This window comes from Brachypodium distachyon, chromosome 4 (assembly GCF_000005505.3).
Source record: "Brachypodium distachyon strain Bd21 chromosome 4, Brachypodium_distachyon_v3.0, whole genome shotgun sequence".
Taxonomy (NCBI): Eukaryota; Viridiplantae; Streptophyta; class Magnoliopsida; order Poales; family Poaceae; genus Brachypodium; species Brachypodium distachyon.
The window spans coordinates 1,009,609-1,024,490 of NC_016134.3; the positions used below are offsets into that span (position 1 = coordinate 1,009,609).

The 14,882-nt window shown below is 47.6% G+C and overlaps 2 protein-coding genes across 9 annotated transcripts; both read right to left on the reverse strand.

Moving 5' to 3' along the window:
• Positions 1 to 275: 275 nt before the first annotated feature.
• On the reverse strand, positions 276 to 7,754 carry LOC100837631 (F-box protein CPR1). 8 transcript variants are annotated; one of them, XM_014902070.1, is made up of 10 exons: positions 7,340 to 7,754; positions 7,168 to 7,268; positions 6,792 to 7,066; positions 6,505 to 6,655; positions 6,301 to 6,379; positions 2,062 to 3,420; positions 1,886 to 1,975; positions 1,653 to 1,745; positions 1,492 to 1,551; positions 276 to 669 (listed from the first exon to the last, which is right to left on the reverse strand). In XM_014902070.1, the coding sequence occupies exons 5-10, from the start codon at positions 6,310 to 6,312 to the stop codon at positions 580 to 582; spliced, it is 1,704 nt and encodes a 567-aa protein (XP_014757556.1). In that variant the 5' UTR covers positions 6,313 to 6,379; positions 6,505 to 6,655; positions 6,792 to 7,066; positions 7,168 to 7,268; positions 7,340 to 7,754; the 3' UTR covers positions 276 to 579. The 8 variants fall into 8 exon arrangements, 7 of the variants coding, with proteins under 7 accessions (XP_014757556.1, XP_014757555.1, XP_024310977.1 ...); XM_014902069.2 differs by having other exon boundaries at positions 1,853 to 1,975; positions 7,425 to 7,751; XM_024455209.1 differs by having other exon boundaries at positions 1,853 to 1,975; positions 7,168 to 7,339; positions 7,425 to 7,751.
• Positions 7,755 to 8,707: 953 nt separating this feature from the next.
• On the reverse strand, positions 8,708 to 14,406 carry LOC100837942 (cation/H(+) antiporter 19). The gene is made up of 2 exons (XM_010238708.3): positions 13,923 to 14,406; positions 8,708 to 11,256 (listed from the first exon to the last, which is right to left on the reverse strand). Exons 1-2 carry the CDS (start codon positions 14,130 to 14,132, stop codon positions 9,016 to 9,018), a joined length of 2,451 nt encoding a protein of 816 aa, XP_010237010.2. The 5' UTR covers positions 14,133 to 14,406; the 3' UTR covers positions 8,708 to 9,015.
• Between the last annotated feature and the right edge of the window lie 476 nt (positions 14,407 to 14,882).

Sequence of the window (14,882 nt, forward strand, 5' to 3'; positions counted from 1 at the left end):
GCCCATCTAGCCCAGTTGGGCCTTGCTACGGAAATAAGCGTCTAGAAACATCTGGAATCCCGAGTGAACATAGGCATATGCGGTATCCTCGTTGTTCTTGTTTTCTACTAGTAACAGGAAATAAGAGGCACAATGTTTTATCAAGTTTCGAGATGAAACGAAACAAAAGAAACTGGAAATTTTGTAACGGCTGGTGGCAACGTTATTCTATGCTACTCACAATATTCTTTGTTTTAGATCTGCATGCTTATTACTTAGTCTAATAGACCAATATATCATCCCTCTTAGAACTACTTTTATTTTCCATTCGAGTAAGACTTGGCCGGGTTCCGCTGTCAACAAGGTTCAACAAGAACAAACCCAGATTCAACAAGGTTCAAGAACTCGCGCAGTTTAAGCCTTTAAGGTAAGTTTAGAGAAGTTTGCTAAGTATTACAGATGATTCTCAGGATCACCGAATGATGCAAATTAAAAGCAACTCGGAATCCACTCCCGTAAGAGCAGATCATCAGATGTTGATGTCGTCCTCATCATCAGCTTGATCCTCTCTCGAAGCTGCTTCAATCCTTATGGTGTCCGTCACTCCATGAGATCATTATGAGCCTCTTTCCTTAGCCGTGAAACGCCTGCCCTTAGCGCCTCCCCATCGCTCCCTGACTGCAGCCCTTCCTAGTAGTTCATAAACGAACAAGCATAACAGATTATCTCTCAGAAGTAGATTTAATCAACTTCTTCTCAAAGCAAGCCCTTTTACAAAGTTTCCACATAGACCAAGCAAAGTAATACTCTCTCCGTCCAACAAAAGATGTCTCAAGTTTGTCAAAATTTGAATGTATCTAGACATGACTTATTTTATAGATGCATTCAAATTTAGTCAAAGTTGAGACATCCTTTGTTGGACGGAGGAAGTACTTCGATTCTCAATTAGCACAACCTATGCTTGGCATGTATGAATTATTTCAGCAAGCACCAACTGGAAATGCATACAAGGCCTTGCATTTTGGGTTTGCAAGATGAGACAAAGTAACTAATATATTGGGAGACTGGTTATGCTCGTTGTTAGAATAAAAAGGACAACATAAATGTTTTTTACTTCATGTGCTCAAACCTTAATGAATAAATAAATTAAATTTCTATCGGATGTAAAATATGTGGGCTGCGAGATTAAGAGCACGGATGAGTTCAATAATGTTAAGGTAACAAAGTATTCCAATAAATAAAGCTTCACAATTAGCAAAAAGTAACATAGAGTACAAGCAAATACACAAGATCATGTTTGACATGGAAAACAACCACATGTTTGTGGGGAAGTCGTTCATTTATATTAATACAGAGAACACAGCTAACTGCTTAATTATTCCTCTAGATAAGTTAACTGGCTTAGTTATTACAGCAAATGAGACCAGTAGGCCACATCAGAAGAAGCGAGTAACAAGAACTAGCAGCTTGCTTCAGCAAACATGAATAAGTTAGAACCCATGCAAAGTTTACCTGATCCGACAAAGGACTTGTTAATAAACTATGGATCTTATCATGCAGCTGCTTCATGGCCTATGGGAAGGTCAACTTTGTCAACTTTGGCATATTTCAACAACACTAGTAAATTATGCTAGGCTTGCTAGCTAGCTAGTTATAAATGTAGCGCACTGTACCTTCATCATCTCCATCATCCTACTTGAACGAGCCATTAAGTTCTCCTTCTCCTGTTTTTGCTCCAGGAAATTAAGCCGCCGGAGGGACCTTGGCTGTAGAACACTTCCAAGACATTTGTTACCAGCACACTTAAAATATGTTTTGAACTAAAAAATGCAAAAAGTGTGGAAGCAACCACTTTCAGTAGACAATATATTACTTGATTTGGATTGTCACTCTTATGCTGCAACACCTGTTTGATTTCCACGCGTAAATGTCGTGCTGCGTCGTGTCTCTTCTGCTGCAAAAGCTCGTATATTTTACCCATTTTTTCCTGCATTCCCTACAAAATGCCAAGTCCAAAGTTATGTCAAATCTTCAAAAATAATTAATATTCATCAAGGCTAATTAACAATTTGGCCAACATACAAGTAAGTCATGCTCAAATTTGTGGACGCGGCACCCCATAACCTCGACCTTGCGAAGCTGATCCTCCCATGCCTCCCACTTCTTCGATTCCCAGCCTGCCCGCTGTTTTGGCGTACGCACAATGCCAGCCTTCTTGTATGCATCTAAATTTACAAGTGACTTCACACACATGTAGGATTGCATGTGGCGCAGCTTATGGGGGTTGAAATCTAACAGCTTTGTCATCTTACTCTCGTTAATCTCAAAGTTCTCACGAAGTAACTCGGATGACCATACACTACAGTCGGTAAGTTGTGCCATGAACCTATCCTTGTGAACAAAATGTGGACCCGGTATGTAATTTGGTGGGTTCTGAATACTGTACTTCTTGCTCCACCTTTGCTCCAATATGTTGTCTAGTGTCCAAATCTGCAGCTCGCCAACAAGAAATCTGACATCAAAACTAGCACTTTGAGCAGTTATTATACATATTTTGTCATCTATATCTCTGATCCAGAACTCACGAGGACCATATTGAATATATGCACGATCCTCACGTTCTTCTGGCAGTTGTATCATTGAAAAACATTCTTCCTTGAGATCAAAGGAGATAACTGCATGCTGCCAGCTAGCTGTCATTTGTTCAGTTAGCCAAAACATTTTGCCATCAACATTGACTACTCCAGAGTTTCTCACTATGTCCAAGCTTAGGATTTCTGGAGTTGGGATATCTCTCCATTTCTCATCACCAAGTGTGTAAACTTGAATGACGCTGAATCTGTGCTTATTACGGGGGTGAGCCTCCGCGTCCGCGCAATCACCAAGGAAGTGCGTAATCTTGTACTCTTCTGTCACTGGGTGAAATCCAAAGTTGTAGAAAGAGAAGTGATCGCCTCTCATATTCTTTACAGGTTTCTCCAGATGTAGGCATTCACCAGTTGCAAGGTTGGCTATTTTGATAGTCGATGTCTTTGTGTATAATCCAAGAAGCCCATTACATGAACCAAAAAGGAAATCATCAGGCCCAATAACCGGCACTGCATATGTCGATGGTGACCAGGCTTCGTCAATCAGGATAGCATCACTAGGGTAGAGCTTGCCTAAAGCCAACTCTTGTGGGAAGAATAGAAGGGCGTAACGGGGTGCATGCTGGAGGTGTGCTGTGACAAACTGGGGATCTCGGATGAAGTGGTACCAGTGCTTGCACACAATAAAGCATGTTACCAAAGTGCTCACTGGAAGCTTCAAAAATACCCGCTCCATGAGATCTCTTGGGAGACAGTTTATGATGCAATCCTCATTTTTTTGCTTCTTTGATTTGGTCTCCTCAGGAACCATTGTAAGCACGCGATGATGAGACCGTTGACCTACCAAGTCCATCTGCAAGCATAAAGTTGAATAAATGTTGATAGGCATATACTGCATGCATAGAGACCAAGGTTCACATAATTTGTGTTGGCAAAGAAACATCACGAAACTTACTTCTACGCATGTTTGTCTCGCTTTAAATTTTGTGTACCAAATAATGTGCAAAGGAAGAAGCAAATGGCATCTCAAAATTTCTGCCGTGTCCAAAACATTGATGAAAAAAACAACTAAGGTCACTTCTTTTTTACACTTCTTTTTAGAGGATATGAAAATAACTTCTCCTGACTACAAATTTTTTAATTCGCTCTTATCACGACGTAAAAAAAATCTCTAATGTTAACATATGCCTCACTCATGGAGGTCTGGAGGAGGAAGAGATCCAAACCATGGGTTCACAAAGTTAGAAAAAAAAACTTATACAAATGGAACATATGAAAATGAGAGACAAAACATTACCACTGCCTTGGCAACATGGCCTATTCAAGAACACATTTACACACACGAAGGTTAAAAAAAAAAAATTCTCAACCAACTCCACATTATATTAAGCACTCTAAGTCATTACATGCATCAAGCCGGCAGGGGAGCAATAGGTTGTCCTCCCTCCTCAGGTGGCTGGCCGCCTGGCTGAAGCAATAATGGGCTTGTGAGTGAGGATGGTGGAGAGAGGAGGTGGTGACTAGTAGAGGTGCAAAAAGTTGACCCTGAGGGTACCCTTCAACCCTCTTTAAATCAAACAAATGAAATACTTTTTCAAGAAGTGATGTGATTTTAAAATTTTAGTTTATTTGTTTGAACTAAAGAGGGTTAGACGGTACTCTGAGGGTCAACATTTTGCATATCTAGTGACTAGCATGCTAACGGAGAAAAATACGACGTGAGACATCCAAATTTATCACCACATCAATCATGAAACGCTGGTATCATGGCTGACCGTCTTTTACCCGGCAGCTGATTGGATGAGAGGCATGACACGGGAGCAGCTTTTGTAAAGCGTGGAATCTTTTCTTTATGCGGCAAAGTATCAAGTCTGGTGTGGCCGCTTGCTTTCTATTTGTTTCTACCGAAGTAGAGTGTTTGGGTATAGTAGGGTGGATTTGGGTGTATTGGTTCCCTCCTGGATACTCACATGTATCTCCTTTGGCTGCTCCTTTTGTATTAAAAGAACCTAACCTATGTAGCATGTGGTTTCGTTAATAAAATTGGAAGGATTTTTCTCTCTTTGATAAAAAAAAACATGAAACCGTGTGTTCCATGTTTCACTTGGAGACTTGGAGGTGTATCATCTACAAGACAAAAATGGCATGCCACTACATAGAAACTGCAACAAAATACAATAACCTCCTCAAATCCTACCTCTGCCTCACTTTTCTTCCAATTCTGGATGGCTAGAGGTCGGGACCCCTCTTGAAGTTATCAGTCACCACCTGCAAGCACAACTACCATGTCATGATCCAAGCTAGGATGGGCTAATGGGATCCAACACTGGGAGCAAAGCTGACCCTCTTGAAGGCGAGCCTCGGCGAGGTTGGCGACCACGGGGATGGAGCTTGCAGAGGGGTTCGAAGAGGACCGCGTTAGCCGCCGAAACATTTGCTCTCTAGGGAAGATGCAACTATGCTGTTTCCATGGTCCCTCTCTGGTGGCAAGGTTGGGCTGCGTGTCCATGGGCCTCGATGCCAGCAAGGCTGTCTTGTAGTGCTCTATCTAGAGCGGTGATACCGCCTAGGGGAAGGGGGTGAGAGAGAGGGGACACATAGAGAGAGAGAGAGACCGAGGAAAGGGACAAAATACAAAAAGAAAAATTGGTCAAGATGGACCGAGGAAGAGATAAGCGGTGTGGTATTGTGATTCCAGTGGTGGAGCCCACTACTAGAAGCGTACAAAGGCGTCAGATGTTAGATATCTGACTCCATACTTTGAAGTGTTTGGAGAGAGAGAGAGAGAGAGAGAGAGAGAGACACTGAGGAAATTAGGTATGGCACACAAGACAAAGTGATCCAGAGATGGACCGAGTAAGAGATAAGTGATGCGATAAACATGATTTTCGTGGTGCAGCCCACTACCAGAAGCATCAAGAGGTGTGAACACTTCTAAATATTTTAAGGTGATCTCGAACATCTCTAGATCTTCCGGCTACGTTGTCCCGTCATATGTTCTTCGGAGATCCTCCGTCAAGCTAGCTTGGTGATTTAATTACTTCCAAATAAATTACTTCCTTAAAAGTTCACCTCCCTTGGGAACCGTGGAGCCGAGAAGAATGCACGTCCTTTCGATCGTCTTCCATGCCTGATTTGCTTCTCAACTAAGGATGTGTTTGTTGGATGGACTACGTCAACATAAGAGGGGAGGGGAGGGGTGAATAGGAGATTGACATGTCGAAACCGTGTATTCCTTTTGAACTTTGCATCCATGTTTTCATTGTTTTTTTACTAATTTTTACGTTTCTTGGGGCTTAAATGCAGTTAAAAACTGCAGACAGAAAAAATCCCAGAAAATTAGGAAGGATCCTATCGTGAAGTCCCGAGCACACAAAAGATGACGGAGCAACCAGGGGTAGGCGTCAACCTCCCCTCACCATTTGCCTTCTAATCACATAAGGAGTACGTTCTCCTCTGGACTTCGGGTACATGGTAGTACCTTGTATCAAATCCTTGTATGTGCTCTTTTATTTATCGGTTATGTGAGTTCACTTACTTTAATTACTAGATAGGGCGTTGCCACGGGAACTTGCGTAGAAATCATATAGTACGATATATGTATGAAAGAAACGTGTATGGCAACAACATCTGATTTTGCACATACTTGAATTTAGTCAAAACAGGTTGACATGAGATAATTATTGTAGAGATGGTTATTTATAAGCAAGAAGTAAAAGGAAATTATACATACTGTGGTAAGCATATCTTGGTGAAATGGAAATCAATGGTCCTCAAGAGAATTGAAACTTTTGAGATCAGTCGTTTAGAAACTGAAAGATATGAAACATTCAAACTACTTTGAGGTACTGTCTAACAGGGAACACCGTTGATGTCCCTATAAATAAAAAGCAATATAGATCTAAATTAAACAAAGTAGTACTGCAATAATGTATACCTGATATGTACAAATGGCCCTCCTCGATAGTCCTCCCGATCATGCTTGTGTAGTGCCACTGTTTTTTTTTCCTTTTCTGGAAAACACCATTTTATATGGAGAGACCAAATCTCAGTCATCTCCTTTATGAAAACTCGCCTCCTTGGTCTCCCTGAAAAATGGAACCATGAGCCCTATCAAACACGGCTTGTTTAATTTCTCTTGTAATGCATAAATAGTTGGAATCTGCTGGAATAAATCGGTCCACAAAAAAAGTTTGTTGTATTCTTTTTGACAAATTGACTGACCTGCCCTATTCCAAATGTGAGCACACGATTACAGGAAAGCTGAACATCATTGATCAAATATATGTATTCCTCCGTCCAACAAAGGATGTCTCAAGTTTGTCAAAATTTGAATGTATTTAGACATGCCTTAGTGTATAGATGCATTCAAATTTGGTCAAAGTTGAGACATCCTTTGTTGGACGGAGGGAGTACAATGGAAATCTCCTTGTTGTCCTAGCCTTCTTCTCAATTATAGTTACTCCACATCCATTAAAAAAGGAATACCATTCCACCTGCTGCATGAAATCCCCCTTTTAGATTTGGGATAAAAATCGAGAATGCTCCTCTAACTTGCAGAAAAAAGAAGACGAAGGATGAATGCAATAACACAACTTACACCAGAAAGATGCAGCGAGCAGGCGAAGAAACCATTGACAGGAGAACGCAACCCAAGGAACATGCACTCGCTAACGTTAGCATCTCAATGGAAGACAGCACCTGTCAGGATGAATATAATTAAATCAACGTGTACATTAAGCTCCGATGCAAAAATCACAGAGGAAATCCACCTGCAAAACCCTTGGTGGCGTTAGTACGGTTAAGATCTTGAGCAGATTGACATTGCGTGTGTCATGCACTCATGCATTCCAGTACCGGTGCTGATCTTAGAATTTGCAGGCGATGGAGTAGTATCTTTGTGAGCCTCCGTATGGGAAGCAGTAGCAGGTAGCTCAGATTACTGCAGATCACCATCCAGAGCTCCCTGAACTCGTTGGGCTGGGCCCCGCGGGACCTGAGCAGGGGCCGCCGGCGTGCCGTAGTAGGCAGCCTGGGGTGGAGGCATCTGCGGCGGGGGAGGCGCATACGGCTGCTGCGGTGCGGGCGCGGCGGGGCAACGCCGGGAAGCGGCTGGGGCATCTGGGCGGCGGCGTTGGCGGGGCGCGGCGGGCGAACGGCCGTGGACTCGGGGTGTGGAGGAGACGAACAGGAGACGGGCATGGAGTCGTGGGCCGCGACCTTGGCCCAATTATGGGCAGTCGCGAACTTGGGTCACTACAATCGGCCCGTGCTTTTTTTTAAAGTCCGAAACCCCAGCAGGCTTGGCCCGAGTGTGCCGGGGCCGAGGCCCAGCCTGTGCCGTGCCTAAGCTTCATACTCAGCCGGCCCGTTTATATTTTTCCTTTTTCAGGATTAACACATTTGTCCCATTAATCTGCTCAATTCTGACCCATCCCACCATTCTTTTCTCTTTTAACACATCATTTTTTCTTGTTTTCGCCAAGTCCAACCCTTTTTTTCCTCTAATCTGGCCTAGCACAATCTTTTTTTCCCATTTTTTCACTGTTCTGGCCCATGTGCTGAGGCGGGCTTCGATGGGCCCAGGGGGCTTAATGGGTCCGGCACGATCGTCTATGTCACGCATGGACCAGGAGGACACGTTTTGGGACCGGCCGGTCCCTATATAACTGGGCTTGAAGGGGTCCCGCTGGCCATCTATAGACGTCAGGTCTCACAGCAATTGGGATCGATCGCTCGAACAGGACCTCGTTTGACCAATGTCCTGGGGAAAATAAAATGACATGGCTGGCTGTGAGGCCAGGAGAATGGTGTAACGAGGATCTCTCTCATAGAGATAGAAGATGAGGCCATGAACCTGCATGCTGTGACTTTTAAGTCGATTCTATGTTTATGATTTGACCTATGTCATATAATTATTGTGATGATTGATTTTGAGTTCTTTGTAAAAATGCATATTGTTTATTTCATTCTTGATGCTAGGTCTGCCCAATCTGACATCAGTAGGTATAGTGTGTATTAGTTGGAGTAACTTGAGTTGTGTCATAATACCTCGGTGACAGAAAAATGATTAAGCACATATGTCATGTCTCTAGTACAGTAGCAATCGTGCCATGCCTGGATATGGGAAGAGACACTCATTGAACAAGATAAAAACGGCAGTGGTGCCTCGACGTACATACAGTACAGCAGCATGTGTCCAAACGAAGGCAACACGATTTTTTTGAGGGAAGGCAACACGATTGATTATGTACACTTCATCGCATCCTAGTTTCGCAGTCACTGTAAGAAGGCGCGCGCATTATAACTTAACTTAACACGAGACCAGAGTTACCAGACACACCGATACAAGTGATCCAACGGCGACGATCGACCGAGGGGCTAGTTCGATTCTACAACCAATCTCGATGCATATGCCGATTCTATCGCCTGCAGCTCTGAGATTCCATCAGTTGTTGTTGTCGTCGTGGGTGGGCGTCCACGGCACGGGCACGACGCTGGCTCTGCCGCTGCCGCCGGCCTCCTCGTCGACGTCCGTGGCGACGGGCGGCCGGGCCTTGGGGTCGAACCGCTTGCTGCCCGGGTTCGTCGCCGGGTCGTACCGCTTGATCACCAGCACGGACGCCGACGTCTTGAGCTCCGGCGACGCCAGGTAGCTCCCCACGGGGCCCAGCTCCTCGGCGCGCTCCACCAGGGGCTCCGTCGGCGGCATCCGGCCCACCACGAACATGTTGCACTTGGACAGCGCGTTGATGGCCTCCTTGGCGTCCCCGGACTCCGGCTCCTCGAACCTCACCGACCCGTCGTCGTTCGCGCCGTGGGCACGCAGCTTCGACTTGAACTGCTCCACGGCCGCCTCGTCGGCGGCGGTCTCTTCTTCGGACTGCGGGCGGCTGCGGCTGAACCGTGTCAGCGTGACGGCGACGCCAGGGTGCTCCGCCATGCGCGTCGCGTACGCCAGCGCTTCCCGGTCGTCGGCGCCGCCGAAGAAGAGCACGGAGACGGAGAACGCCACGTTCTTGGCGGACACCTGGGCGTGGCCGCCGAGGCCCCGGTCGACGAGGATGGCCACGGAGCAGGGGGCCTCACGGAGCACGCGCTTGTTCACGGCGTGGTACGCCGACCCCAGCGAGTGGAAGGAGCCGTCGTGCTGGAGCATCTTGTGGTAGGGCATGATCACGATGGCGGCGCGCTTCTCGGCGGCGCTGTCGATCACGTCCCGGTGGATGGTGTCCAGGTCGGAGATGGCCGTCATCGGGTTCACCCGCACGGCGCTCAGCTGCTGGAACGCCTCGAACGCCACCACCATCTGCTCCTCCTTGCCGCTCCCGCCGGTGCTGTTGCTGAAGAACGGCATGCCGTTGCGGCGAGCGCGCTGCACGAGCGTGATGGCCGACGACCGCTCCGAGAGCTCGACGAGGTGCATGGCGTACATGGCGAGCCGGCTCCGGCCCGTGCCGCGGGACGACTCCACGAGGTTGAGCAGCGTGGGGATGTTGCGGCTGCTGTGGAAGCAGGCCAGGACACGGAGCTCGCTGTCGGCGTCGGCGGAGCCGCACTCCACGGTGCGCCGCTTGTACGGCGCCGAGGGCCGCGCCGGCTTGTAGATGGCCATGACGACGGGGGTGGTCACGAAGGTGGTGAAGAGCGCCATGAGCACCATGATGGCGAACGACTCGTCGTTCAGCACCTTGCGGTCCTTGCCGATGTTGAGGACGATGAGCTCCACGAGGCCCTTGGTGTTCATCAGGAAACCCAGCGTGACAGCCTCCCTGACGGGGATCTTGACGACCAGGGACGCGATCACCGTGCCGCCGATCTTGCCAATGCAGGCGTTGGCAATCACCAGCACCAGCAGGCCCCAGGACTTGGCTCCCTGGATGGTGGCCACGTTCGTCTTGAGGCCGCTCGAGACAAAGTAGAGTGGCAGGAAGAGCCCCGATATGAGATCCTCCGTCTTCTCGATGAGCACGCCGGCGAAAGGCCCTTCTTTGGGGACGACGATGCCGACAATGAACGCGCCGAACAGCGCATGGATGCCGATGGCGTCGGTGGCGAAGCCAGCGGCGAGGACGATGGCAAGGGTGGCGCATATGTAGATCTCCTTGACCGGCTCGCCCTCGGGGGACCGGTTAGCCATCCACGCCAACACCGGCCGGAGCAACACGCTAACGGCAATGACAAAGCCGGTGGCGGTGAGGAGCACCCAGAGAGAAACGATGGGCGAGCCGGAACCTGAGAGCGCGACGGCGAGCGCCAACAGGATCCAGGCAGCGACGTCGTTGACCGCCGCGGCCGACATCGCCATGCGGCCAAGGTCAGTGGTCAGAAGCTTCAGCTCGGCGAGGATGCGGGCGAGGACAGGGAAGGCGGTGATGGAGAGCGCGACGCCCATGAAGACGAGGAACGGCCCCTGCGGGGCACCCTTGACGATTGTGGCACGGAACGCGAACGACGTGCCGATGCCGAGCGCGAATGGGAGGGAGATGCCGGCGAGGGCGATGGCGAGGGCCTTCTTGCCGGTACGGCGAATGGCGGAGATGTCGAGCTCGAGGCCGACGAGGAACAGGAAGAAGAGCAGGCCGAGGTTGGCCAGCGTGTCCAGCACCGGCAGGCTCTTCTTCGGGAACACGGCGTTCAGAAACTTGTTGCTCCGGCCCAGCGCCGACGGACCCAGCAGAACTCCTCCCTGCATCAACCATGCGTGCCATGTCAGTCAACAGAGCACACCATGGTCTCATTCGTTTTCAAATGGGAAATCATACATATTTTTATGCTCGTTGATTCACTTGTCATGGATTAAGCAAAATTTCGTATTCAAAGTAAATACGCATATATGCTTCAGTAAAGACCCGATCCGGAAAATTTAACACTTGTTAGAAAGTAAAACACAGTGATGTGAAATCTGTCGACAGCAGGTAGTGTGTGTGTGTGTGTGTCTGTCATCCTGTGAAAATGTCAAAACCCAATACCAGATTGTGATCGAAGCAGGCAAGGAAAAAATTACAAGCTGTTTGAAAATCTAAGCATGGGAAGGAATACTAAACTACGACACGTGTCTACATGCAGCTTTTTACAAGTTACTTCCCTCATGACTTCTAGTGGTTGGCACTTGACAGCCCTATCTGTGTCCTTTTTCTTGCTGAAGCAAGGCCTACAAGTCAATGACAGCTAGTAGCTACGAGAAGCCAGGGAGAAGATTATTCTACCAATAATGCACTTAACAAAGCGCCTTACTTCTTCCACCTTTCTTACTGAAGGTACCCTTATTTTAGTCATGTCTTGACTGGCTAAACAAGACAAGAGACAGAAGCAAGTTAACCTCGCTGTGAACAATGGCTACAGACCTGTCCATGTTCGTGTATTGACCCAACTACAAGTAGCTGACGATGCTTTGTTTTATTCCAGAATAAGAGGCCGTGTTTCTGAAACTAGGTGTGGACAAGCCCACATGTGCAGGTCAGCTAATTGATTAAAATGCCCATTCGAACGACAGAGACACGCAGGTCATTGACTTGCCGACTGTGTGATATTCGGGAAATCATTACAGCCCAATGTTTATTTTTCGAGATTGATTCAACGCCAATGTTAAGTTTAGTGCGGTATACATGCGGCGTGATCATAGATGCAAATCACGACCAGACACCACATCTTTCTCGTGTCTCCCAAACGTGTGGTGCAACTGCAAACTCAGCCCTATCATGCATAGAGTAGTCCGCAAGGGATGGTCTCTCGTTTAGTAATCAGGACTTATTGTATTTAGGAGATGCCAAGGATCTCCTTTCTTCTGGTTAAGCTAGCGAGCAGTTCTAATCCCCAGACAAATAGATAGTGTAACTTAACCTGAAATGGTCAGCGTTCTGATTGCACGTACTACTCAACTAAGCAGGGGTTAATTGACAGCATCCCCCGGGGGAGTAGGGATCCGGGGCCTGCCTGCCTGCCCTGCCTTATGCGGCGTGTCCACTTGGGCAGCGTGGCACAGGGTCTCCTGAATGCGGCCCCACGATTTTGGAGAAGCCAAGTATTTTGGAGAAGCTAAGTTTGGTGTCAATTAATTAACCAGTTGCTAAACAGCTGGGGCAGTGGTTGCATAAGGATCTCTAATATTGTAAAGTATAGTAACCATATTTGGCTTCAAAATAGTAGCAAGGTACAGCGCATTTCTGTACTTGTTTCTTTCCTTGAAATCCGAAGGGTGATGCTAACATGAAGGACGGCCGTTTTCTGTTTATATGCTGTCTAGAAACAAATCAAGCTTCAACCTTACGCTTTGAAAATCTAGATATACAGATATACAACTAAAATGAAGTGGAGTAGCAGCTGTTTAGGAGTTTGCGTTGTTTTTTTCTTTTTACAAATTACGAATCGGGACGCGGTAATGACTGTTCATCAACAATTAATTCCTTCCAAATTAATCCTTTCGAAAGAAAGGCAAGCAACAGTAGCATGACAGGAGATTGTAGGATCGGAATCCGGAGACGACCGCATAAACCCAACCCCTAGTCTAATCTAGCCTTTGATGAGGTTCAGAGCTGGCCTGCCTCGAGAAACAGTTTCCTAATAAACTCCAGCAATCCCCAAGTAATAAACTCCAAGATGCGATGTGACTGACGTACTTAATCTTTTTTTTGTTTGGGACAAAGACTGACTGATGTACTACTACTTGATTTAACTAGAAGAGGCCGGAAGCTTAGCTAGCCTATAATCCGTCACGTCCCAGGGGAATTAATTAAGTCGGTGCAGGTACTTAACTATATAATAAAAGTCGAGTCCAAGTGCAGTAGGAACAGAGACAGAAGCAGCAACTCACCTAGCCCCCACAGAATCCAGTCCAACTTGTGCTCAGCCCAACCCATGTCTCCGTCAGATCGTGTCACGCGGTTGCAGCACTAGAAGGACGCAGAAAGCAGAGGAAAAAGCAGAGTGGATCCGAGAGAAAAGGACGAGGAACCAACAACAAAACAAAAGGCCACGTTTGTCCCCATCCCGGAAATTTTGTAATGGGCGGAAGTCAGATTTCCGCCGGCCGAAACGTGCGTCTCCGTCCAATCCCTCTCTCGGATCGTCGAACCCCCCGGAGTTTCAGTTCAGACCGGAGACCCACCACGCGGCAGCACGTTCGTCTCGGGAGCAGGAGGACGAAATCGACCGCCGCCGCACGTACTACTACTGAATCGATTTGATTGATTGATTGGTTAATTAGCCGGCGAGTTAAAACCCTAGCCAGCACCGCCCGGCCAGCATGCGCCGCCGGCCGGCACAGAGAGAGAGAGAGAGAGAGAGAGAGAGAGAGCGGAGGAATCGGGTGAATGAAATTAACGAGAGCGACCGGAGTTGGAGGAGGAGGCTTACGATGATCTCGGCGATGACGCGGGGCTGGCGGAGCGGGCGGAGGAGGTAGGCGAGCCCCCTGGTGACGACGACGACGAGGCAGATCTGCAGGATGGCGAGCGGCAGCGCGTAGTCCAGCGGGTTGTCCCCCTGGAACGCCCCGTGCGACGTCGCCTGCATCGGCGCCGCGCACACCCCCGCCGCCCCTCCCCCGTGCTCCGCCGCCGCCATGCTCCTCTCTTCCCCCTTCTCCGGCCTCCCAACCAAGTCTCACACCAACAGAAGCAGATAGAGAAATTCTTCTCCCTCTCTTTCTCTCCAAGTTCTCTGCGCCGCCGGCCGCCAGGGATCGACCAACCCGGGGTTTAAATGTGTCTCCCGATCGCAAATTGGCAACGGCACCAACAGCAAGCACACAGGTGTTCAGATTGTGGTCGCAGATGGCAGCAGCTGGGGGCATATATATATAGACTAGAAACCTATATATTACTAGCTCTGCTACGAATGCTACGAAGTTAATAATTGTGTTATGCATCAGTTGTATAAATACGTGTCGCTCATATTTTTTTTAAATTTCTGATAAATAAGAAATATATCAAAATATTATTTTTGAAAATTACAATTATCTTGAAAGTCATGGAAACGAATCAAACATATTCAAAAGATCGCGATATGTATAGAATGAGTGGCAATTAGATGATTTCATAGCCATTTAGGGATAGTTTTGTTGGAGTAAACTCGTGACCATCAACTCAGATCTTTACAAGTGTAAAATAAAATGTAGAAGCTCGCCTTGCCGGGGGCTAGGAGCCAGGAGCCACGTCAGCTAATTAACCAGCATCCCCAACAGGACATACACAGCATCTCACTTAGACTTGCATGCATCCTTGATAAAAGGAAGTCTTGTTAGCAACCAAGCAAACGTTAATTATATTCCAGTGTAGTACAAAAATTGGCCCGAGTCGTACGTACGTCTGTTGG